This window comes from Emydura macquarii, unplaced genomic scaffold (assembly GCF_026122565.2).
Source record: "Emydura macquarii macquarii isolate MOO-44397 ecotype Brisbane River unplaced genomic scaffold, CSIRO-AGI_Emac_v2 contig_1483, whole genome shotgun sequence".
Taxonomy (NCBI): Eukaryota; Metazoa; Chordata; order Testudines; family Chelidae; genus Emydura; species Emydura macquarii.
The window spans coordinates 16,588,674-16,614,809 of record NW_027131620.1 but is presented as its reverse complement, the minus strand read 5'-3'; the positions used below and the strand labels follow the sequence as shown (position 1 = coordinate 16,614,809).

The window sequence follows — 26,136 nt, the reverse complement described above, 5'->3', positions numbered from 1 at the left end:
AGCTTCTATCCTGACAGTTTCTCCTTCTTTCTGTAAAGGTAACAGTGGGGGAGGTGCTTCATAGAGAGATACAGACACATCTCTCCATGCTAATAAGTCTGACTCTTTTTCAGCAGGAACATCAGGACATGTTACAGATGGCCAAGCAGATGAGCTGTCATTTCCTCAGCTACATCTTTCCTGCTCCCATTGACACATTAAAAGCAAAGTTGTTGAATGTCTATATTTTTGTGGCTATGATGTCATGTGACAGAGACACCTAATTGTAGATTCTTTTCTTCCATGGAACACAAGTGTCATGCGAGATTGAAATCAACCTTGTGAATAAATGTTCACCAGTGGGTGCTGTTAAAGAACAGGCAGTTGAGAGAACTTTCTTTTCCTCATTGAACGTGTACAATGAAACTAGATTGACTGCTCTGTGCCATTAGCCCATTTCTCTTTTTTGTTCTTTCCTACTGGCACAGGGCCATTGTGTTGGGTGTTTCAGCACTGCTGGGTATGATTACATTAGGGCATGGCTACATAAGGAACTTGCCTTGGTTTAATTTAAATCAGTTTAAAAACCAAGTAGTAGTAGTGCAAACCTTTATGCGGACACAATTATATTGGTTTAAAACTAATTAGGTTGGTTCAGCTTGTACCTGTAATTGTATTGACACTAACTAAACCAATAGAAGCCAGGTTCCAATAGATGTAAGAGCATCCAGACACAAAGTTTCACTGGTGTAACTATATTGGTTTAAAAACATATTTCTAGCTAAACTGGTATGGCTTTGTGAGTACACTGAACCTTATTTTAAAAACAAAAACAAAAACGTGAAAACTGCTTTTACTGAATTGTTTTTGAAACTCCTGTTTAACATGGGCGTAAGTGAGAAGAGAATCTGGCTCTGGCAGATTAGACATCCAAACTCTTCCACAGTTTTGCACTCCGTTTTAAAAATCTGAAACTAAATTTGAGGGTAAACCACCTGATTGTGTCCCTTTAAATTCTAGGGTAGAAAAACAGGGCCAGGAAAGTTTTCATACTTGAATGAGCTACTTTGTCCCAAGAAAATGCCTATGTCTGAGGAGTTTCTAGGATTTATTGAACAAACTGTTTGATTAATTAGGGGGATTAATGTTTAATGAATCTCTCAGATTCTGTGTGCGATGTCATACCTGTGCCATATGTGCTTTTTTCCCATGGACTGATGCGTAGAGATTTCTGATGTGCAGAGTGAAAGAAATCAATGAGTTGTAATTAAGGAAGGAATTAATTGGATACAAATGTACATTGGAGGAATTATAATGAGTTAATGAATACACCATAATAATCATAGAAATGTAGGGCTGGAAGGAACCTCAAGAGCTCACACAGTCCAGCCCCCTGCACTGGGGCAGGGCCAAGTATATCCAGAATCTCCCTGACAGGTGTTTGTCTAACCTGTTCTTAAAAGCCTCCAATAACAGGGCTTCCACATCCTCCCTTGGAAGCTGCATCCTGATCTTAATCACCCTTATAATTAAATAGCTTTTCTTAATATCGAACATAAATCTCAATTGCTGCAGATTAAGCCCATTACTTCTTGTCCTACCTTCAGTGGACATGGAGAACAGTCAATCACCATCCTCTGTATAGCAGCCCTTGACATATTTAATGACTGTTATCAGGTGTCCCCCCGAAGATGAAATTTAACTAGGTTTTTTTTTTTAAACTTTTCCTCATAGGTCACGTTTTCTAAATCTTTTCTCATTTTTATTGCTCTCCTCTGGACTCTCTTCAAATTGTCCAGATCTTTCTAAACGTGTGATGCACAGAACTGAACCCCACACTTCAGCTGAAGCCTCACCAGTGCCGAGTAGAGCAGGACAGTTACCTCCCATGTCTTACATACAACACTCCTGTTAACACACCCAGGATGATATTAGCCTTTTTGCAGTTGCATTACTTTATTGTCTCCTGTTCAGACTGTGATCCACTATAACCCCCAGATCCTATTTTGCAGTACTATTGCCTAGCCAGTTATTCTCCAGTTTGTAGCTGTGCAGTTGATTTTTCCTTCCTAAATATAGTACTTTGCCTTGTCTGAATTGAATTTGATCCTGCTAATTTCAAACCAATTCTCTTATATTTTCCTGGTCACTTTGAATTCTAATCCTGTCCTCCAAAGTGCTTGCAAACCCTTCCATCTTGGTATCATCAGCAAATTTTATAAGCATACTCTCCACTCCAGTATTGAACCCAGGACTGACCCCTGGGAACCCCACTAGATACGTGCTGGGCTGCTTCCTATTTCCAGAGCCTTGCAGATACCTCCTGCCTGGTAATCTCTGATCAATTCTGGCAGAGAACTGGGTCTCTGTTTTTCCACAGCCACCCTGTTCTTCTTCTTCTTGGCTTTTGAGGCTCAGTAGACACACTTCCCAAGTCTATGGCTGCCATTCACTGGATTTTGTAGATAGGTTATGATTTAAAGTCTGTCATCTTTCCCAGCATTCCTAAAGAATTGCAGAACAGCTGTTTTAATTGGGCTCCATTTTCCTTGTAATCTGGATAGGTGTTGCAAAGGAAACTTCGTTACTCCAAAACTTCTGCATTTTCCATACAAATAACTTCTTTCATTGGTACAGCCTTTACCATAAGAGATGATCTATCATTTCTTGAACCTAACGTATTTCGCATAATCCATCCTTGTATTTGTTTAATAGGAAGAGATTACTATTTAATCCACAATGACCCATTCAAATTCTGAATACCGCCACTTCACTCTTCCTCTCAGGGCCTTGGATTATATCAACACTTTCAACTATTCAGCATACTTCGCAGGATTTTTTCCCCCCTTCATTTCATGTGCCCACAATTCACCACCCTGTTCTGGCTGCCCTGCAGCCTTTTATCCCTGCTGTTGTTAGCTTGCCTATAGGCTGCAGATGGAGAGGGGATTGTTCCCTTTTTTAACTCTTTAGGGTCTGTTCCCTTGTAGAGTCTATAAACCCCCATCACATTTTTTCTTCAAATTAAAAAAAGTAAACTGCTTGATTTTCAACAAACGTTGCACATACATAGATTTGATTAATAATGGCAGTGAAACAGATCTCTTTGTGTAGCCTGTTCATCTTCAAAGTACTTTAGAAATATTAATTTATAACACCTCATAATGCCATGCTCAGATAAATTCTCTTATCTCAGTTTTACAAAGGAATAAATGCATGTACAGGGTTAGATCACTGGATCCAGCCAAACTATGTTCATTGCAAAAGTATAGACTCATAGATGATTAGAGTTGGAAGGGACCTCAGGAGGTCATCTAGTCCAACCCCCTGCTCAAAGTAGGACCAACCCCAACTAAATCATCCCAGCCAGGGCTTTGTCAAGCCAGGCCTTAAAAACCTTTAAGGATGGAGATTCCATAGGAGTGGGGAGAAATGCTGGCTCTAAGCCACCTTTCCACTCTATTGATCCTGGGCCAAAATACACTATTTTAGCTGTTGACATAACATAGAGCAGTGTATGGGCTGTTCTAGTTTACATTATCTTTGGGCTGTTCCACTGGGCCAGGATTGTTGAAGAGCAGCACACTCTGGCCTCATGCCCTTCTGCCTTCACACACCCATCTTGGGAGGGCTGGAATTTGGATAGTGTAGGCACATCTGCACCTTGCCATTCAGAGATTCCCCTACCACTGCCAAATTCCTACTGCCCCCATTTAAGGTAGCTTTCCGGCTGCCTGAGCAACACAAAGCAGTTGGGTGGGAAGTCAAGGATCTGGCCCACAGAGAGGTTCAGTGACTTATAGCACCTTACAGGGGTGGGCACGGGTGATGTAGGGTATGTCTCCCAACAGATGTGGTGTGTTCTTAACTCTCATTGGCTTCAGCGAGTCGATGGTTCTCAGTGCCATGCAAAGCTGAGCTTGCAGAGCACTGGTGACAGAGTTAGGAAAATAACTCATGGCTAGAACTGGACACAATTTTTTGACTAAATCTTTTTTTGCCAAAAAAAAAAAAAAATGCAGATTTGGCAACAGTGAAACATTTTGTGGATTCGCGTCAAATTCACCAAATTGTTTTGGTTAAAAAAAAAATGAAAAAAATTCCCCCAAAACGGAAATGTTTCATTTGACATTTTCTAAGTGAAACATTTAGATTTGTCAGTTCAGAATGATTTTTTTAAATAATTTCCTTTCATTTTATTTTTAACAGATCAAAAATGTTTTAAAATGGTTGAAATGAAATGAAATGTTGTCACAACAAAATGTTTCATTTGGCCCAGTATTTTTTTTTTTTTTAACCTTTTTGATTCACTGAAAATTTTGGAAAGTTTTGGTTTGACCTGAAACTCTTTTTCCCTAAAATTGCCAGCAAACCAAAAATCTGTTGTTCACCATCTACTCACAACTTGCTCTACTCGCTAGACCATATTTGGATCTGCGCCAGAGAACACTTGGTTTGATCTCAGTAGCTCTTGTATTCAGTGAAGTATACGTTTTTCTTTATAATTCTCACTGTTCTCTTGTATGGGGTTTTAGCACCAGCTAATTAAGCCTGAGATCATTTTTCTTTGCCCCGATGAATTATAGATTATTTTCTGATTTTTTGGACCAATAATCCCATCTCTGAACTACAAAATTGATGCTTTTTATTTCAATGCAATCTTTCAAGTATGAACTGAATTTCTCATGCCATGAAATATCCATTAATTCTTGCTGGAACTTACTATTGGATCAATATTGTGAGGATTATGAAGGCTTTGTTTTTCCTGAACAAATACTTAATGTTGTGAATGCTGAATGAACTATTGCCTTTACAGGGAGTGAGCTTTAAAAGGTTTATGTTCTATGTTATGATTTAATTATAATTAAATACTTTGAAATTAGTTTGGTTGCAATTAGATTAATAAATTCTTGTTGTCTTTTATTAATACTGGCCTGACTAATTGGCTGTTTCCTCTGCCTGTTTTTGTACTGATTCTCTGGACTAATTAAATGATAGTACTGGCTTACTGTATCTTTTTCTTTGGGCTCTTAGGATACAGTCTCACTGTCCCAGTTTTATTACTGATAGACATAATGGTGCTATGAATACAGAAGGAATATAAAGGAGTTTGCCTCTAATTTGAGAATGGAAGCATATTATGCCTCATAGAATGAATGCTTTTGTTGAAATTGATGCATATGGATTCAGCATCTTCTTTGTAAGTGTGTGTCGTGTGCTCAGCAAACAGAACTCAGCACAAAGCGAGATGTCAATCCGCATAGCTCATTGCGGGGCAGCCTTTAAATTAACATCTCAGGATGTTTCACCATCAGATTAAGTCCCAGAGTACAAACAAAATACAATTTAAAATGAATGAGATTCCTGGACATCTTTAAAACTCCTGGCTGGCATGTTCCAAACTGCTGTTGTGTGTGTGCATGTGTATATATAACAAATAATATAAATGGTTCTCTGCAGCTGCCCAGGTATGCTAGAAACAGTCCCAGAGGAGAGAGATTAGTATGGGACTTCATCAGCCTTGCCATCTCATCCAGAGTTAAGGGAGGAGTCAGGGTATCTTTGCCCAGTCACATCTTTGGGAAGAAAAACAGCAACAGCAATGGAAATTCTGATCTCTCATGCAGATCCATGACACTGGCAGTAGGCTCACTGTTTGAGAACATGATTTTAACCCCAAGTGCTCCTTAGCTGAAGAAACAAGAGGTGCACAAGTCTATGGAATAATGCAGAGTACCAGGAGTCATGAAAGACAAGCAGCCAGAGGATTCATCTATGGGATTGTGGCAATTTTCATTGCAATTTACTTTCTTTTAAATGCTTCTCCTTTTAGTATCTGTTCCCTTAAAAAGTTGCCAACTAAGCTGCACTTGCAAAACTTGCGCCCGCCCCATGTGCCAAAAGGGTAATTGAGAGTACAGATGACTGTGCACATGGTAGTTGCCCATTTTGCCTGCACACATGCCTTTTTATGAGTATAAACAAAGGTTTTATTTATTTAGCTGTATACTGCAGTAGCACCTTGAGTGCGATCATGGCTCCACTGTCCTATGCCCTGACCAACACACAGTAAGAGATAATCCCTGCCGCAGAGAGTTTACAATTTAAATAGACAAGGTAGTCGAAGAGTGGGCAGGACATAGAGGGGGGAAGTGACTTCCTCAGGGTCACACAGCAGGTCAGTGACAACAAGAAACAGACCCCCATGTCTCCTGAGTCCTAGTCCAATGCCCAATCCCCAGGCCTATGCTGCTTCTTTTATATGCACAATAGATGCCTGCATCAATTATGCAGCCATAACTTCCCTGTTAACTTCCCTGCAGGTGTGGCTGTTGAAGAAATCTTTCCCGAAGATTTCCTCTGCTACAAATTATCTGCACCTGCTCTCCTGAAATTAGAAATCCAGTCCACATTAGCAAGGAACAAGAAACAAACTCCTGAATAATCAGTTCCCACCATGCTGCATTTGGAAGTGCTGTAATTACCTCTGCTGCTTTAATGTGCTACAGTCTGCTGCTCCTGATTTATGCGCTAGCCTGTCCAGAAGGATTGATCTATTTCTCCCAACCGTTGGTTAGTGCATATTAACCCATCATGTCACCAATGCATTGTTCAGCTTAGATAGCAGGCCCCATGGATGTTTTCAAACAGCACTGAAAGTAATTGGAGCTGCTGTCTGGTTATTAGCTTGACTGGCCTTTTGAACTCCCTTTTGTATCTTCACCTCCATTATAGAATCATAAAACTGTAGGACTGGAAGGGGCCTTGAGAGGTCATCTAGGCCAGCCCCCTGCACTGAGGCAGGATTAAGTATTATCCCCCACAGGTATTCTTAAAAACCTCCAGTGATGAAGATTCCACAACTTGCTTAGGTAATTTGTTCCAGTGCTGAACTATCCTGACAGGACATTTTTCCTAATGTCTAACTTAAACCACCCTTGCTGCAATTTGAGCCTATAACTTTTTGGCCTGTCCTCAGTGGATAAGGAGAACAATTTATCACTTCTCTCTATAACCATCTGTTACATACCTGAAGATTGTTATCATGTCCTCTCCAGACTTTACCAATTTTTTTCAGTCTTCCCTCATAGGTCATGTTTTTTAGACCTTTAATCATTTTTGTTGCTTTCCAGACTTTCTTCAATTTGCCCATATCTTTCCCAAAATGTGGTGCCCAGAACTGGATGCAGTACTCTAGTTGGGGCCTTATCGGTGCTGAGTAGAGTGGAAAAATTACTTCTTGTATCTTGCTTACAACACTCCTGCTGATAACATCCCAGAATGATGTTCACATTTTTTGCAACAGTCTTACATTGTTGACCCATATTGAGTGCGTGATCCACTCTAATCCCCAGATCCTTTTCTGCAGTGCTCCTTCCTAGGTAGTCATTTCCCATTTTGTATTTGTGCAACTGATTATTCCTTCCTAAGTGTAGCATTTTGTATTTGTCCTTATTGAATTTCATTCTATTCATTTCAGAGCATTTCTCCAGTTCGTCAAGATCATTTTGAATTCTAACTTTGTTCCCCAATATGCTTTACAGCACCTCTCAGCTTAGTATCATCTGCAAAGTTCATAAGTGTGCTCCCTATCCCATTATCCAAATCAAATTTAATATGATATTGAATAGATCAGGACTCAGGACAGATCCCTGTGGGACCCCATTCAGTATGCCCATCCAGCTTGACTGTGAACGATTGATAACTATTCTCTGAGCATGGTTTTCCAACCAGTTATGCACCCACCTTATTATAGGTTCAGCTAGGCTATACTTGCCTAATTTGCTTATAAGAAGATCATGAGAGACAGCATGTCTTCATATCGGTCTGTGAAGCACCTACCGCACTGCTGGTACTGTACAAATAATAGTAGTTCACAGGGCTCATCTGAGCCTCAAGACTGAAAGGCCTGGAGGATGAAATCCTTCCTTCTACCTATAGACTATAGACTGGGTATAGCAATGGGCAGTGACAGTGCAGGCTTCCCCTCAGACCTGTTACCAATCTAACTTGCACTCAGTCTCCATGGCCCAGGCAGGCCTTGGCGCCTCTCCTGTCACTGCCAGCTTTAAGGGGATCAGTTGTGGTGCCCTTTCCATGGTGAGTTTTTTTGTGGCTTGTCCCTGGAGAGCTGGGGCACCCAACAGCCATGCGATGATAACTAGGGGCACCGGGTTGGATTCCTTCTTGCAGCAGAGAGGTTTAGGGGATTTGTTAAATCCTCTTACCAATCTGTCATCTAGACCCTTGGCTTTCCCATGATGGGCCCATTTCCAGACCTGGCCTTTCAGTCTGTGTGGATTTGTATCCTTAGGGGGCTTTGCACTGGAACAAGCCCCATTTCCCTCTGGTGCAGCACATCTACAATAGGGTTTGCTGTATCATTTGTAAAGGGTATTTAGGTGTCTAATAGTGCTGATGGGTGCCTGGTGGAATCTCTAGAAGTGCCTAGGCATCTGTCCCCTGTAGATTTCAGTGGGAGTTAGGCATCTAGGCCATTATGAAAATCTTGCTAAGCACCCCTCTGAATGTTTAGGCACCTAATTACCTTTAAAGCTCTGGCCAACAGTGCAAGAAAAATATTATTGGTTACTATTATGTGGTCAGCTTAAAAATACTTGCTTGACATATGTTAGACCACTGGCTCTGTTCCAATAGGACTGTGCCTTTTATTCTCAGCACTGAACAAGAGCTGCAAATAATAAACATGGAGAAGTTGAATGAGAAAAATACAGTAATTTAAAAATCAATAAGTGGACTTTGGACACAATCTGCTGTGTGAAGTGATTTGCATCCCAGCACTCTTTAGTGGGGAGTAATGGGGCTGGATAAATGATCATCTAATCAACAGCTGATGATTCATAAACCTAAAAATACTGAGTTGTTCCTGAATGCAATTTACATTTGAATAAGTGCTTTGCTTTATTAAGCTAGCGTTAGTCCCTAAAACAGATTGATGGTGATGATAATAATAAAGAAATCACATTGTGCTCCTCTTTGTGTTTTTAATTATAATGTGTTTGTTCTAAAATATACTTTCTGCCACAACCATATTTCTATTATGACAGTTTACACCATGATGTGTAATTAACAAAACACACCACACAGGGTATGAGTGTCTTGCTTTGTGGTGGGGGTGATGCTGAGTCTGGGAGTCTTCAGGGGCCTAGGTGTGTAGGGGTACTCCATCGCAGCACACCATGTTCCTCATTAAATGTCACCATGCAGATGTTCATAGCTCTTGACAGATGTCAGTCATTCTGGGATGTATTAGCAGGAATGTTGTAAACAAGACAGAAGAAGTAATTTTTTTCACTCTACTCAGCACTAATAAGGCTTCAGCTGGAGTATTGTGTGCAGTTTCAGGCACCACACTTTGGGAAAGATGTGAACAAATTGGAGAAAGCCCAGAGGAGAGCAACAATAATGATTAAAGGTCTAGAAAACATGGCGTACCAGGAAAGATTGAAAAATTGCTTTTGTTTAGTCTGGAGAAGAGAAGACTGAGAGAGGACATGGTAACAGTCTTCAAGTAGGTCAAAATTTGTTATAAAGGGGAACGTGATAAATAGTTTCCTTATCCACTGTGGACATGACAAGAAGTAATAGGTTTAAACTGCAGCAAGGGTGATTTAAGTAAATGTTAGGAAATCTTCCTAACTGTCAGGGTAGTTAAGCACTGGAACAAATTACTAGGGAGGTTGTGGAATTCCTGTCTTTGGAGGTTTTTAAGAACAGATTAGACAAACATCTCTGAAGGATGGTCTAGATAATAGACCAAGGTCCCTTCCAGTCCTACATTGCTATGATTCTAAGATTTTATTTCCCTTGACACCGGCTGATCTCCTTTCTCCGAGGCACACGTTCTGAGCTTACCCTGCCCTTTCAAAGCAGAACACAGTGAGTACGCTAGGTGTGAGTCATACACTCGACTCTGCCCATTGCAAATCTTGGGTCACCTCACTATTCCAGCCAGGGAAATGTCGCGCACAGCTACACTTCCCTGAAGAACCTGGGCTTGAGCAGTCAGCAGAACTCTCCCACTTGGTTATATTAACTAACTGCCCTCCTCAGCTCTTCTCTGAACAGCCAAAAGAGATGCAATAATAGCAGCCAATCTCCTCTTACAAAGCTTAGTGAACTGGAGTAGATGCAACAACAGATACAGCGCATGACTCCACAACGCATCACTTAAACCATTCACACGTGTGTTTCTCAGGCCAAAAATATAGGACTAAACCCCTGATTGGGTGAATATCACTAACTGCTTTAAAATGCCAGGACTCTTGGGTTCTATTCACGACTCTACCAGTGACTTGCTGTCGGGCCTCGGTTAAGTCATTTTTCACTGCTTTGTGCCTCAGTTTCCCTTTCTGCAAAATGGAGATAACAACTGACCTAACTCACAGAATGTCGTGAGGCTTAATTAATTGCAAAGAGCTTTGTGATCATCAAGAGGAAGGTGCTAAGGTCAAAGCATATGTTTTAAGAAGAGATTTCCACTTTTAGTTCTGCTGCTGCCATGTGCCACATGAGACAAAAAACCCAACTTGAAGGAAAATGAGACTTATTGTAGCAGTAAATAGACATGCTGCTTAAGATGAAGGTTTGCAAACCTAGCAGACTGAATTTTGTGAGGCTTTTAAAACATTTTTGTAGCTGCAGAACAGCAAATGAATTGCAGTAAAGTGGAATGGAATCTTATGGGGGCTAGAGACGTGTCATCAGCTGAACTAGAAATCCTTTCCAATGGCATGTTTCCTACAGTCTAGTAAACCATTACAGCTGTGATTCAAGCAAAGCCCATCTAGCGCTCTTCTGTCTAAATCAGATCCTTGTGATTGGAATGAACTCCCCACAGGCAGGCTGTGCTCTCACGACACAATGGGGCAGTTGTTATTCTCAGGCCTTCGGAAAAGAAAGGTTCAGAAACTGAAATCCCTGCCTCCTGCTTCTGTGTGAACCAATTCTTTGCATTTGGAGGCCTTTAAATTACCCACAAAGAAGATGAAATACTACAGCAGTACTGAGTCAGCTGAATTGTACACACATTGCAAGAGAACTGGTCCACAAACTCTTTACCCCACTCTTCCCCTTACCTGTGTCCACACCCCCTGTCCCTCCCCCAGCTGGGGCTGGGAGCAGAGCCCCGGTCAGGGCCAGGGGCTGGGCTTGGGAGCAAGGCTGAGGTCAGGGGGCTGCGGTTGGAGGCTGGGGACCGAGAGTGAGAGCGAGTCTGTGGCAGCCAGGGGCTGAACACCACGAGCGGGCACCACAGTGGGGGCTGAGGCCAAAGGCTGGGGCCCGGCTCTGAGACTGAGCCGGGGGCTGAGTGCCAAGCCTGCGGCTGGGGAGGCAGGGTTGGAGCAGAGCTCAGGGCAGAGCGGGGCAGGATGGCGATCCCTCCCTGTCCCCGCATGAGGCCTGGCCCAGGCCCTGCTTCACCCCCCTTGAACGTTCCTCTGCACACCCCACAGTCTGGGGACCTCTGGAATAGACCATTTTCTTCTGGCCCCAGAACTCGAGTGTGTGGAGGGGGAAAGATGGGAGAAGTGATTAACATGCCACAGGAGGCACTGGGCCAAGAGCTTTCAAGGCAGAGGGTGTTTTCATTAACCCAACAAGCGAGGCCCACACAAACTGACCTGACAGAGAAGTAGCACTTCACGCACATTGGTGTAGAAAAAGGAAGACATTGGTGCTGTCACTTGGCTAATTCCCCCTCGCTGTTCTCTCAGGTGACACTACCTCCTGGGCAGAGGCACCCACACAAAGCCTACGCACCACGTAAACCAGTGTGGTAATTAGGTGGCGACAGCCCTCTGAGCGGGAGAATTTCACCTTCTCTGTAAAGTGGTCTTGTGATCCCTGTACTTTCAGTCTGTTCTAGGTCCAGCTCTGCTACAGATATGCAGCGTGACTTTGGGCACGCCACCTCACCTCTCTGCGTCTCCCTGGCTGTGAACTGGGAATCACACCTGCCTGGCTGGGGGAGGGGGAAGGGGGAGTCACTGTCTCTCCTGTGCTTGAAAAGCACTATGGAAGTGGCAGTTATTTTCAAGAGCAGATCCTTCACTGGTGTAAATTGGTGCGACTGTGTTGATTTCAGTGGCCCTCTGCCAAGTTACACTTGAGGGTGCGGGGCTGCCCCAAAGTTAAAAAATAAACAAATCCCAGTGAACGTGTCCGAGAAACCTCAGCTTTCAGGCCCGTTGTGCAATTCTTATTTTGTTTATCAATAGAGAGGGGATTTTGTGTCAGCTGGCTCTGAGAGGAAACCACTGCTGGCCACAAGAAGTTGTCTAGCTATTGCTAGCTTTTGTACAATCTCTGTGTTCCATTGGCTGAGTCAGGCCCTTGATTCAGAATGTCCTGATCATGCTCTGCTACCCCTTGTCCCACTCTGACTCTGAGTCACTTCCATTGTGGGAGTTTGGAAATATTGGTCAAACCTTAGGAGATTCCGCGTGTTAATCAAATGTCACATAAATGTTGTGCAATGAAACTGCACAATATGGGTGGGGAGTGGACTGGTTAACCTCAACCACAGATTCCCCCTTTGCTTCTCTGGGAGGAAAGCAGGGTTTGAATACAGGGCAATTCTATTTTACTGTTTTCACTTAACATGATCTTTCAGCTGTAAGGATCAAGTCACTTTGCAGAAGCCATTTCCAACTGGTGTATATAGTCACTGACCCTGACTGGTCAGTGGGGAATTTAGGTAGTAAGTATCAGATAAGAAGAGATTTATTTGAGACTCCTTGATGGTTTCAAACAACAGGAAAGAATCTCTCTTTGCAGGTGCCACTCAGCTACGAGTAAGGAAGGTGACAGTTTGTGGCTGTGCTAATTAGAGCCAATAATAACTTGACTGCTCTGCCACTGGCAATTATTTGTAGTAGTAGAACGTAGTCTCTTGCAAGATGGAGATTTCATGTGATCTAGAAAACTCTTATTTGCCATGGTTTCATGGGTCCATGTTAGCAGCACTAGTCTACGATTTGTGTGAGCTGGGTTCAAGTCCCTGATCTACAACAGACTTCTTGTATGATGCTGGGCAAGTCACTTGGTCTCTCTGTGCCTCAATTCCCCATCTGTCAGCTGGGATAAAAACACTGCCCTACAATGCAGGGGAGTTGTGAGGATAAATGCATTTGAGACTGTGATGTGCTCAGATACTATGGTAATGGGGGTGCGTAAGCAGATAGATATGTCGTTATATTCTTTCAGATAACAATTAAAAGGTTCGGTTAGCCAGATCAATCTTTATGCTCTGTTGAATTCCACTGTCTAGAAATACAGGGTTCTTAGGGTTAGTCCTTAGTGGGGAAAGGTTACTGTGAGCTGAAAGAAGCTTTAAAGGTGTTAGGGCATTCATTGCATTAGGGACAGGCATAATGGACAGATGTCATTGTTAGTTATCAGGGGAAAGCCCTGCTAACCGGATTGTATGAACAAGGTGATTGCTGAATCTCCTCTTGCAGGGCCTAGGGAATTACCAAAAGGGGAGGAAGTTTCTGCTAAAAAATTAATGAGACAGAGGATCTTGTAGGACTTTGCAAACACCCAAGAAGTCCAGTCATTTCTAAATATTTCTGGCTGGTGCACAGTGCAATTTAAGTGATGTTGGGGCACACTAGTGAAAACTAAACAGGGCAGCTCTGTAACAATGGAGCAAAAGGAATACATACAGCTAATGGCATTTCCCTGCAAGAAAAGGAGCTGATCTTGCAGTCCTTACTCAGACAAAACTCCCACTGATTTCCTGGGTCTGAGTCTGTGCCCAGATAGATAATAGAATACGTGCATGTGTACTTCTCTTCATCCATATAATTACAGGCATAGCTTTTGGCTCAGAGACATTATATTGGATTTTAGTCAAAATAAAAATGAAAATGGAAGTTGATGTTTTGTAGATGGCATTTAACACAAAGGAAAATAAATAAAGTCCAAAAGGGAAAAATGAACCACACACGTTTGAAACAAACAAAAACATTTGTGGATTGGATTTGAGGTCTTGTCCCATCCCTAATTTAGTGACAGAAAAAAAAAACAGAAGTTGCTGCTTCAGCTGTCACTGATTGGCAGAGTGAGGCTAGCTACTGTCCACATAACAGCAAGGAAGATCAGCCTTGTGCAGGTGTTGTGGGTTAGACTCTGCAGCTGCAGCTTCCTTGAGGTCAATGGAGCTGCTCCTAATTACAGCAGCAGAGAATCTGGGCCTGGATCTTTTCAAAGCCAGCCTGTTGAACATGCTGGCTGAAATTCAGCGAGACCTTTTAAAGCTGTTTTTTATTTTCTGATTTTGTTGCTCCCCAGCAACAATGGGCTATAACTCAGTGTAACTTCAGCAAAGACAAATGAAGTTGATTCAGACAAATATAATTTTATCCTATGCCTTTAGTTAGCTGGGCCCCACCCTTTGTAAAGCATTCTGTTTCTGAACAGAAACTCCAACACCTCAGAACAAAAATATATTTAATTCTCTATTTGCAGTGATGTTCTGTTCTCTTCTGTTGCAATGCATCACTTTAGCATCTGCTCCCACTGTCTCTGGAACAGCTGCCTTGCCAATGACTTTTCCAGCTCCCATGGTCCCTGTCCTCTCTCCCCATAGATAAGGCCAAATAAAAAACCCAGAACCAAACAAGCTTTGTGTCAGATGTCAAAATCATCATCTAAATTTTGAGACTTGGGCCTATCTCTAAATTTAATAAATTCCCATCCCTCTGCCTCCACCCTCCCCTAGCCATTCACCCTCTGAACTGACCACTGCATCCATCTTCATCCTCCACCTCACCCCTTCTACAGAAATCTTCCCTGCAGGTCATGCTGTAACCACTCCTTGCGATGGGGGGTAAGGACAGAAATTGGAAGTGTGTTTTGGATTAAGGATATGGTACAAAAATAACATGTGAAATGTACCATTGTTGGGCATTAACTAAAAAATGTAGTGTCCATTCTGAAATACTGAACCTTCTCCTTCAATGACTACAAAGAAAAGTGCTTAGCAGAACTCAGTATGCTAATGGGATGGCTTCTAGTTTGAAAGAAATTTTTTGTCGTTGTCGTCCCCCCGCCCCAGTCATTGGCTCCAGGTACGTCAGCTACTCAAAGGGAGCATGGAACTCTCTTTGGTTCACAAATGCAGGAGAGTTTAAAAAAATTTCTAAAGAAACCCCATGATCAAAGCTCTTGATTGTTCCAGAGGCAGAAAGGCTCTTGTATTAAACCAGGTAACAATGTGGCTCCAGGAAACCCATGAAGACAGTTACAGTGGCTGTTCCTTAGGTAGCTACTAAAAAAAACCCAAAAAACCCCACACTCTTTTGTTCCAAATACCCCAGAAGCTAAAAGAGTCTGACGCATCTGGCTCCAGCTGCCTCTTCACTTTTGCAATTTAATCTCATTAAGGTCCATTGTGGCAAATAATTACAGTACCATCATGAAGACTCTGATGAGAGAAGCAAAGGAAAGGGAGGCTACACAGTTTCTTTATTATAGCCAAGCAGGGCAGTTTAATTGATTCTTCCCTTGCCTCTTATCCTCTGGTGCAGTCTGCTCTCAGAACAAAGGAGGGCTGATGTGCCTCCTCTCAGGATTCAGATTTAGCTGCTGTGATCTATGCCTGTGGGACCACTGAGCTGGAGGATTGCAATTGTCTGAACCTAGGTTTGAAACAACCAAACTTGAAAAAGCAGCAATTGGTTCAGAGCACTTCAGTTCATCTGCTCAGCAACGCAGGCAACTGAGACACTGTCATGCCACTGCTCTTGCTGCTCAGATCCCCAGGCAGTACTTAATCAAATTCAAGGACTTGGTCCTCATCTTCAAAAGCTCTTCAGGGATTTGAGTTAAATTACCTAGGGGCCTCCCTTTCCCCGGGTGATAATGACATCCCGCTGCAGCTGTGCACCCACTGTCACAGAGAGAATCACATGTGCAGAACACAAGAACAAGAACTTTATTAGTGAGTGGCTTGTGAATCTGAAATTCAGCGGCAGGAGAAATCAAGTTGTTTGTGGACCTCAGAACCTTGAAAGTCAAATGCAAAACCCACTTTGAACAGCCTATCCACAATAATACCACACGTGCTCAAAGAAAGCCTCCCTGAAAAATAAACAAGAAACCAACCTCAAAAAATCCTGCCATTATGGACTGAGAGAGACAGAGAGAAAAAGAAATGCATATATGTGTGTACACTTTGTAATTCTGGGAAGCGCACAAATACAGTGGCATTGGGTATCTTATAAAAACTAGATGGCTAGATTACATGATATTTGGCAACCCAAGTAAAAGTGATGCTAGCATACTTCTAAAACCAGAGCAGTATTGGTTGTCATATTATTCCACTTTCAAGAGTCATTGATGTTCCAGAGTGGGAAACATTATAATAAAAACTGATCACTTTCCCAAATATGCTCGGACCCCTCTCCAACCTATCTCGGAGTGGAGATGGAGTGCATACTAATCTTCCTTGACCATTGGAAGAAGGTAGCTATCAAGATGAAGACAAGGGTGAACCTGGTCCTGATACTGGTAAGAACAAGCTGGGGAGCATTAGCATCAGTGTTACGGACACCAGCGATGGCCCTTGTGTACTCTGTAGCCGAGTACTGTGCACTGGTATGGACCAGAAGTAGCCATACTTGATTTGTTGATGTCCAGTTGAACACTGCAATGTGGTGCATCACTGAAACCCTCAAGTCAACCCCAACATCTTGTCTGCCAGTGCTATCACACATTGCTTTTCCCATCCATTTGCCATGATGTCACAACTCTTTGGGAATTCCAGAGGATCATGGAAAACAAATTCCTTCCCATCCACCAGGACCTAAACTGCATCCCTCACCACCACGTGAAGTCACATAAAACCTTTTGGACCCACGCCTTTAATCTTCAACAATTCAATTTCAACCCTGATGAAGCTTGGAAAGCTGAATGGAGTTCACAAGAAGTCACAAATAAACACCTGGTGAAAGACCCGACACAGAAGATCCTTGGCTTTGATCTCCCACGAAACGTATGGGCAACCCTAAACCACATCCACACAAACCATGGCAGATGCGGATACTTGCTGCACAAATGGAAAACTAAAGACCCTTCAGCGTGTGACTGTGGTCACCCAGAACAGACCATGGAACATATAACAACTCAATGCCCAATTCACAAATACAAAGGAGCCATCACAGCAATACACTCTGCTACTCCAGACACAATTATCTGGCGTAACCACTGAATGTAAAATTATAGTTGTTGCTCTACATTTACTTCAGCCATACAAAAAAACTCTCCTAAATCAACTTCTAGCCTGAAATCTCTTCTAAACAACAGTAATGGGACTCCTACAGGAGCCCAGAGGAAAATAAACTGGACTTATGTGTGTCAAATTTTGAAAAACAGCCACTAAAATCGCACCTGAAATTTTGCATGTGACATTTTTCATCTGGCATGTGATTAATTTTTGTACAGGTAATCAAGGATTTGTGCATGGAAACAGCATTTCTGCGTACAGTCCTACCCAATTTACATGTGAAAATCTATTTTTCCACCTTCACAAAAACTAATGGTGAGAAAAAGAAACCCACTATATAGTGGCCACAAAATTGTGGGCTCAGGTATAGATGCCAAGACTACTTGCTGTGCTTGAAAATATGTTTGATTCTTTTTTACCCCCTGCTTCATCTCTCTAGCAGCCCCAGCTATGCTATTGACTCTGTTATGTAGCATAAGTACCCTGTGGGGATTATAGGTCAGGTTTTCAAAGGCACAAATGAGATCGGTTCCTAATTTCCATTGAAAGCCATTGGGCGTTAGCTGCCTAACTGCTATTTGTGCCTTTGACGTGTCGCCTGTAGTGTCTTTTGCTCTTTGCACAAAGAAACGTAATAGGAACAAATCACATGAGCATAGTGGGGTCCAAATAACCACATTTACTAAATACACACAGAAACATCACACCTAGCTATGTACTGCTATGGCTGGTTTCCAGCAGCTTCTAAAACACAAAACACAGAGAGCACCACTAGGAGGGGTCGTAGACTATTTAAAGAGATATTATCCATACCTCTACACAACACACATACCAGGAGTGTGTGTGTGTGTGTGTGTGTGTATATATATATATATATATATATAATGACATGTGGGAGATGGGAAATAGTCTATGCGCACGTTTCTGATTGTTAGTGATACCCTGATCATCTTGCTGGCAGGATCAGCTATGAAGTGGCCTCTCTCCAGTATGGTTCAGTGGGAGATAGGCATTTTTAAGCCCTTCTCTTGAAAAGTTACGCTTTGGTACATTTTCCCAACTGACACTCATAGAGTGCCTGCTCACAGTAATTTTCTAATGCTTTACAAACGTGCTTTACAAACAGAATCTGCCTACCTGCATCATTCGGCCCTAGCACTTAATTGTTCCCCATTGTCATCTGCCTCTAATACTGGCCTCCCACTCTGCATATGCAATCTCTCATGCTGAATCTTCTCACCTCCCCAGCAGCATGATGAAGAGAGTCAGTGAAATCTAAGGCATACAGCAGCCTTAGCTTGAATTGAAACAAGGGATTAGAGGCCCTTTTAAAAATATATACATAACAAATCCTCAGGTGCCCTCTTCCTAGACAATGCTAAATCCTTTTTTATTTTACAAAGTAGGATTGCTCAGCTTCTCCATGTTTTCTTTTTTTCCAAGTCTCTCATTAGGGGATGAATGGAAGAGACTCATCTGGCTAAGTGGGAATGAGCTAAAATAATTTTTCACAATATGATGCTGTACTCAGCTGTCATTACTGAGAAACTTTAGTTATAACGTAATTACTATGATTGTCACAATAGACAAAACCTAACAGATAGCCTAAACCCTCCTGGGAGATAAAAGGATTCCAGTGCTGATATATTCTCTCAGGGTCAATGGTATAAACAATTAACTGTATATTATGGCTTTGGAGATTTTTGAAGCGAGAGATCTCAGGCACCTTTTTAGGATGTGTTTATGTCAAGCTAAATTGTGCATGGTGCTGAGGGCATGAAGCCAGGATTTTTATATGGAATAAGTCTATGCATTGAGTAAACCAATAATTCATCCCATTTATCACACACAATTCCCATGACAACATTTTTCCAGCTGATAGTTGCTGAATGTGCAGTCAAGGGCTAACACTGTCTGAGGATGTCAGCACTATGTGGATACAATTCTACACACCAAAGAAATACCGAACTTGCTATCAAAAAAAGCCATCAGGCTAATCCATTCCAGGCAAACACCCAGGCAAGAACTGGTAGAGGACCAGATTTATTTCTAGTTATGCATGCTACTAAGAAACTGATAGTACATACAGCAGAGCTGCCCATATGGGCAGCCAGGGGATGGGGATGTGATGATGACAGACCACATCATGCCAGAGCCCCAGGCCAATTCACTTGTGTTATACTAATACACAAAGTAGTTGTCAGATGGATAAACCTGTATTTGATGTTTAAACTTCATGAAAACTAATGGGATATTATTTGCATTGTTTTCACTTCTCTGTATCCCATTATAATGCAGTAGCAAACATTTACCCCTGTAACTAAATAACCCATCAAAGGAGCCTTGTGGAATGCAAATGAAAAACATGAACAAAAAAATGCCCATCTCAAAGCAAGTGGTCATTGTGTGTGTTGATAGAGGTCAAAGTGCATTCCACACTCACCGTCATCAAAGGAAAACGTGGGTAGAGACACTGGCAGCTTGCTTTCTATCAGAAGAAGTTGTAAGTATGGATTCAAGGAAAGATCTTTTATTGCTGGACTGTTTGGACTCTTACAGGGAAGTGTACCAGATGCAAAGCGGAGATCCCAGAGACAATCTGGATACCCTGAAAAGACTTTTGGGAAACTGGCAGTTTATTACATAACCACCACCATTTGGAATTACAAACTGTGACTCACCTATGCATATATTTTACCTGCTTTAACCTCTCAATAACTCTCATTTCCATTTTTTAGTAAAGATTTCTTAGCTATCTGTGCCATGACACTTAACCTTGGGTAGTGCATTATTAGCTAATTTGAAGCTATTTCCTGTGCTTTTGGTTTTGTCTCCTAAATACAGTAGCGCCAACCTGATTTTAGAAGTTCATATCACACTGTAGGTCAAAGCCCTGAAATGCCAGCCAGCCTGAGTTTGTGGCTTCAGGTCATATTAGGTCTTGTCTACACAGGCGTTATTTTAGATTAGCTATTCCTGATTATTTCCCTGGTGGATGTTTTTATTCCAGAATAAGAATATTTTATTCCAAATTATGTCAATCCACTTTTGCCAGGATTTTAATTTAATTTAATTCAAATTAACTCCAGTGTAGACAAGCCTTTGGAGTACTCTATAAGTATATCTACACAGCATTTTGGAGTGAGCCTCTATGATATACTAGGGTACAAACCAAACTAATGAGTAGCTAGGTCACTCTCTTCTGCAACCTTGGGTGCTTTATAATGCATTGCTGAAATAGCTCCCACCTGGACCACTCACAAACAGCCTTCCAGCTTGCAAGCCACACCCTGTCTGTGTGTAACTGCAGCCTGCCAGCCACACTTGGGTTACACTGTGGCTCTCACCAACTTTGTTTATACTGCTGGGTGGCCCCCGACACACTCCCTGTCCCAGATTTCCCCCCAGAGATATTATGTCTTGTACTGCCCATCCCGTTCCTGGATAGTACAAAATATTCAAAGAGAATAATATGCCTTTTTATTATCTCAAATAGTTATTCAAACACTTCAGTTTAAACACACTGGATTAGGTAAAACAAGTTTATTTTTCTTGTAACCATTTCTGACTTTTATGCCTCTTTACTTGTACTCACTTAAAATCTCTCTTTGTAGATAATAAAGATTAAGTGTTTATTCATACCTCACTTAACAAACTATATCAGATTCAAGTGAAGTTTCTCACCACATGCTTACTAACCACGTCCTATAGGTCAGGACCCTTGCCCTAGAGTCCAACGAATGCCTCTTTTGTGACTTCAGGTATAGTGAATGCAATGGGTGAAGAGAGAGAGAGGGATGCCTTTGGGTGTTTGTCCCTCCTTTTTATAGTTTCAGTCCCCCTCGTAAGGTCTGTCTTCAGTCTATCATCTACCTCTGGATCAACTCATCTACAACTGAACTGAAGCTGTGAAACAAAGGACTGAGACCCATCCAGGTACTGAATGTATACCAGAGGGAATATATAAGCCTGCAAACTCCACAATTCTATTAGAGACCTGATATATATGGACTTACAAATCAATTGTATGTGTCTGATTGCTTTAATCCTTTAACATTTCTTTTATAGTTTGTTTCTTTCTTTTTATAATAAACCTTTAGTTTTAGTTACTAAAGGATTGACTGGCAGCATGGTATTTTGGGTAAGATCCGAACTTATATTGATCTGGTACAGTGGCTGGCCCTTTGGGGTAAGGAGAAAACTTTTTAGTAAAGAGCATAAAGTTTTAAATAACTGGTCTCTTCACTGGCCCTAGTGGCTGATTGGGAGCCGGAGACCGAAATGCACTAAAGGGCGCTGTGTATATTTTTATATTGGCTTCTTGATAACCAGTGTGGGGAATTAGAAGCACTGTTTGTGGCTGGTTGGGAAGTCTGACTTCAGTGTCACCCACCAGTGCTGGGAGAATATGCTTTCCTTTTACAGCCTATCCTGACCTTGGCATTTTCAGGTGGCTACCCTAGGCATGGACAGGTCACACCAAGCATTGGACAGGAAGTTACATGTTTCTTCACATCGGTCCATAAAGTTTTTAGCTATTTTTGTCACTCAAAATGTATAAATATTTAACATATCACAAGTGGAACATTAGCCTATAACTCTGTAATACATTATGGCTCGGACTAGGCAAAAACATCATTATCTTTTTGCAAAATTTAATTCCAGGATATTTTATCAGAGTCAAATTTTGCTTTTCTTGTCATTTTTGTGACTTTTATGGTTTTGGCATAAAAGTATGCAAAATTGTTTACATTTTTACATGTTTGGAGGCCAAATTTGCTCTACATCAAAAGAAAATTTGACCTCTTGACCACGTTGAGGGTTTTTGCTTCTAATAGTACCGTTTTTGTTGTAAGCAAAACAAAACAAAATAAACCCATAAAACTTGGCCATTTTTGCAAAACGAAAGCAAAATACAAAAGCCTCCGATTTTGAGATTTCATGCACATTTTTCATACTTCCAAGCCCCTGATCATGAAGACAAAACCCAGGCAGAACAATCCAAAAACAGATTGCCATTGCCTAGTGTCTCAAATGCCCCATTAGCTTATGTCATGACTTGCCAGGAATGCTAACATGAAGGATATTTACAAAAGTGCTGTCAGCTTCTGCTGCAGTTGCTGCTCCTTCTTGTGGTGTTTCCTTAATAGCTTGCTGTAGAGGTACTGGACTCTCTGCTCTTCTTGTTCCTTGAAGAAGGAGGCACAGATTTTTCGGCACAACCGTTGTGCATAGGTTTCTAGAAATATCATGGCATAGATGATGCAATAAAGAAGTCCAACAGCAAGGGCCACAAAGTTGTTCGGAGGGCTTGGCAGTTGCATTGTGCAATCGGCAGAGACCAAGGTCAGGTTCTGCTGGTAAGTTCTTTCAAAGTTCACAATGGATTTTTCTCCAGAAATGAATTCCATGGAAATTTTCCCTAAAAAGGGCAGGATGTTTATTTTGCCCTGAAACAAACAAAATAAAAGATTTAACAGGAAGATGAAAAAAAACAAAACAAAACTCCAACCACAATCTGGCAAGTACAAAAAAAATTATCTTGGCAATGTAAGAATCACTATTAAAATTTGTACAGGCTTGATAAAATTGGGAGATGAAAATGTGACTAGGTTTCATACTGTGACTGAGAATAATATGCTTATATGGCCATACACTGCTTAGCACAATGGGATCCTCGCTGAGGTCTTAGCTGCTGCCACAATAATCATAATAGGAGTAAATTGAGTTGGTAAGATTCATAAAAAAATTAAACTCTTCTAGCAAAGAATGTCACACTCTCTAGCATGTGCGTTAAATAGTTTCTCATTCCACAGGTTTCTGGCTATAAACTGATCACCAGTGATGGCTAGGAAGAAACTTAGTATTGCCTAGGTACTGTGTGAGATGAGAAGCTTACCCCTGATTCTGGGGCACTCCAAGAGAGGAAAGGAGGGGGCGGAATAAATAAAACAGGAAAGCAAAAACAAAAACAAAACCCCAAGAATGAAAATAGGCAAAGTGATTAAAAAAAATATATTGAAACCGGAGAGGGTCCAAAAGGGATTTATGTCTGTCTACGTCCAGCCTGATAATTAAAAAGCGACTGGGCATGAATTAAAACATAAAACAGGAAAGGCCTAATTAAAAAAAAGTAAAAATATATTTTAAAAACTGAAAACAGAAATGATTGTAACTAAATCTGGTTTTGCATCCCATTTGCACCCCCTCTCTCCGCGTTTCTGGTGTCTCTGTACATTGAAAGCTGTTCTGTCTACTGCTGAGAGCCAGGGGCTCATGCTCTTGTCCTGTCTGATTGTAAAAGTGTCTAACACATCCTGAGTATTGTACAAATAATAAAGTATAGTTCCTCTATGACTCCTACATGGGCCACTCCCCAAGACAGAACATTGGACTACATGAACTATGGATCTGAACTGCTTTGTTGACTCCCACATTTCTAAATGGTAGATCCCCACAATTATTGCCATATAAATGTTTCCTAGTAAAACTTTCCCCACTGTCATACCAGTGGGTCCCTGGAACTATGATTCAGTCAGTGCAATCACAACTCAGGGAAGGTGTGGGACGGGCTCTGTTCCTCTTTCTGAATAAACTGCTCCTCTTCCTGCCACAGAGAGCCCACTTGTCCTAGATCAGAGACAGGATGAGGAGGACGCAGGGTGGCATTCCAGAACCTCCTTTTATTACGTCGTATCCGTGATGCTTTCTAAGTTGTATCTCTACAACTGGAAACACAGCTTGCTCCATGGTCCCCGCCTTGTTCCAGGGGTGAGATAATCTGCTACTATACATCCCAAGCATTTGGGTGGTGGAAGAAGGGCCAAGGCTCTGGCCATTCTATCCCCCCCACTCATCCATTCCTTGCCCACCTGCACAGGCATGGGGTTACCGACCCTATAGAGACTGCTTTCCCTCCTTCCCTGCTCTGTGACTCACAATGCAGGTAGCCTTCCACATAGGGTGACCAGACATCCCAGTATTGACGGGACACTGTCTCGATATTAGGGGCTTTGTCTTATATATGCAACTATACTCCCCACGATTTTTCACACTTGCTATCTGGTCACCCTACTGGCACAGATCAAAGAGGTGCGGGGTGTGTGCCTGACTCTCTCGTATGGGCATGAGGGTAAGAGATGCTCCTGCCCTGGATGACTGACACTGAGTTATTGATTCTCTTGGATTTTGTTTCACTCCTCCCCCCCACCCTCCCCCAAATCCCTGAAAAGACCCTTGAAGAGCAACCCCTATAAGAACATACACTCTAAAAATGAAAATTTTCATCACCAGCAGTTGCTTGACCAGTTACTTCCTCACTTGGCCCTATAGGGTTAAAATCTGGACTTGCTTTGTCCCTTAGTTGTTACTGCAGTGGCAGTCGGAGTGAGAACTGTCATGCTAGGGACCTTGTTCTTTCAAGTTGTTGGCCGCCTTTAGCTGCCATTGATGCTAGTGGGAGTTGAGGGCACATAGTATCTACTGGGGAGATCACAATGTTGCCTTATATAAACTAGGGACTGGTGGTGGACTCTGCGAGTAGAGAACTTATGTGAATACGTATATCCCTGTCCTGCCTCCATTCTTTCTCTGTGCTTGGTAACAGAACAGCTCAGACAAATGTAGCTTTCGCTGGTGAGAAAAGCTGGTCATTCCTTTATTTAAAGGCCCAGGCTAAGGACTCTGTCACTTACAACATATTTAATGTTGAGAGTTACGGGCACCCTGGGAAACTGAGCCACCTCATTCACTGCTGTATCTGCCAAGTGGAAGGCAATGTAGTCTGTTGCTATGACCACCACTGTCACCATCAGGATCAAAGTGAGGACCATCATGCGCATCAGGCACACCACCATTTCCTCCCGGGACAGCTTCAAGCCTGTTGACCTGATCAGTTTTTTGGGTGAGCATGTCAGCAGATGGGTTGCTTTATTGTCCACAGCCAAGCTCTCCAGCTTTTTGGTGATGTAAATGTTGTCAAATCGGAGGTTGGTGAGATAGCTTTTCAGATACCAAGCAGACTCAAAAAAGAGACAGAACAGGAAGAAACCAGCAGCCACCCTGTTGGCTACCAGCACTGCCTGTTTGACCAGCAATTCAACAGCAGAGAAATCTTCCTTCATCTTCTGGCTAGCAATGAGCACTTGTTTCCTCACCAAGGAACTGTTGCTCTCCACCGCATACTGAAAATGTCCATTCATGGGCTTAAAAGAGTAAAATGCCATGTTGTCAATGACTTCTTTGATTTGGTGACCAAACTCCCTGGAAGCTTTTCCCAACAGGGTTGTGGAGTTCAGAAGGCTGTCTGAGGAATTCTTGCAAATGCATTTAATGACCTGCAGTATGGTTTTAATGTTGTCCATGATGTTGGGTATGATATTCACTGCCACAATCATGAAACAGGTGGACAAGAGCAGCCTCCGGCCTTGTTTAGTGCCCAGCGTAGGCACGATTATGGTGAACATGCAGCGGATAGGATGCACCAAAAAGAGGATCAGTAGAAGCAGCAGACTGAAGGAAACAGAAATTGCAGAGGAGAGGTGAAATGGATACTCTAGCGAGGAGAACATCCAGTTGTAGAAGAGGCCACCTATCAGCATAGCAATGCAGCAGCACTGCAGAAATAAAGTCAGGAGCTCACTGGAGCTTGAAGGCACCGGCTTGGAGTAGGCAGACCATGCATCTGACATGACTTCTTGTATCTTTGGAAACAGATTGTCTTGGCAATAGATCCAAACTCTCAACCTACATCAAGAAAAAGCAACTCTGTATTTAGCAGTGTCAATATAGAAATGCATTGATATGAGCCAAAAGTTTGTGTCAAAATAGTTACTGCAGAGTGACCTCACCAAGCTGTGAAAGCTGCTCCTTATGCACTATAAAGTTACTATAGAAATGGGACA

At 42.1% G+C, this 26,136-nt stretch overlaps 1 protein-coding gene across 1 annotated transcript; it reads right to left on the bottom strand.

The window, feature by feature from the left end:
• Positions 1-22,320: 22,320 nt before the first annotated feature.
• Positions 22,321-25,923, bottom strand: OCSTAMP (osteoclast stimulatory transmembrane protein). Its single transcript, XM_067554556.1, has 2 exons — positions 24,903-25,923; positions 22,321-22,655 (listed from the first exon to the last, which is right to left on the bottom strand). The coding sequence occupies exons 1-2, from the start codon at positions 25,921-25,923 to the stop codon at positions 22,321-22,323; spliced, it is 1,356 nt and encodes a 451-aa protein (XP_067410657.1).
• Between the last annotated feature and the right edge of the window lie 213 nt (positions 25,924-26,136).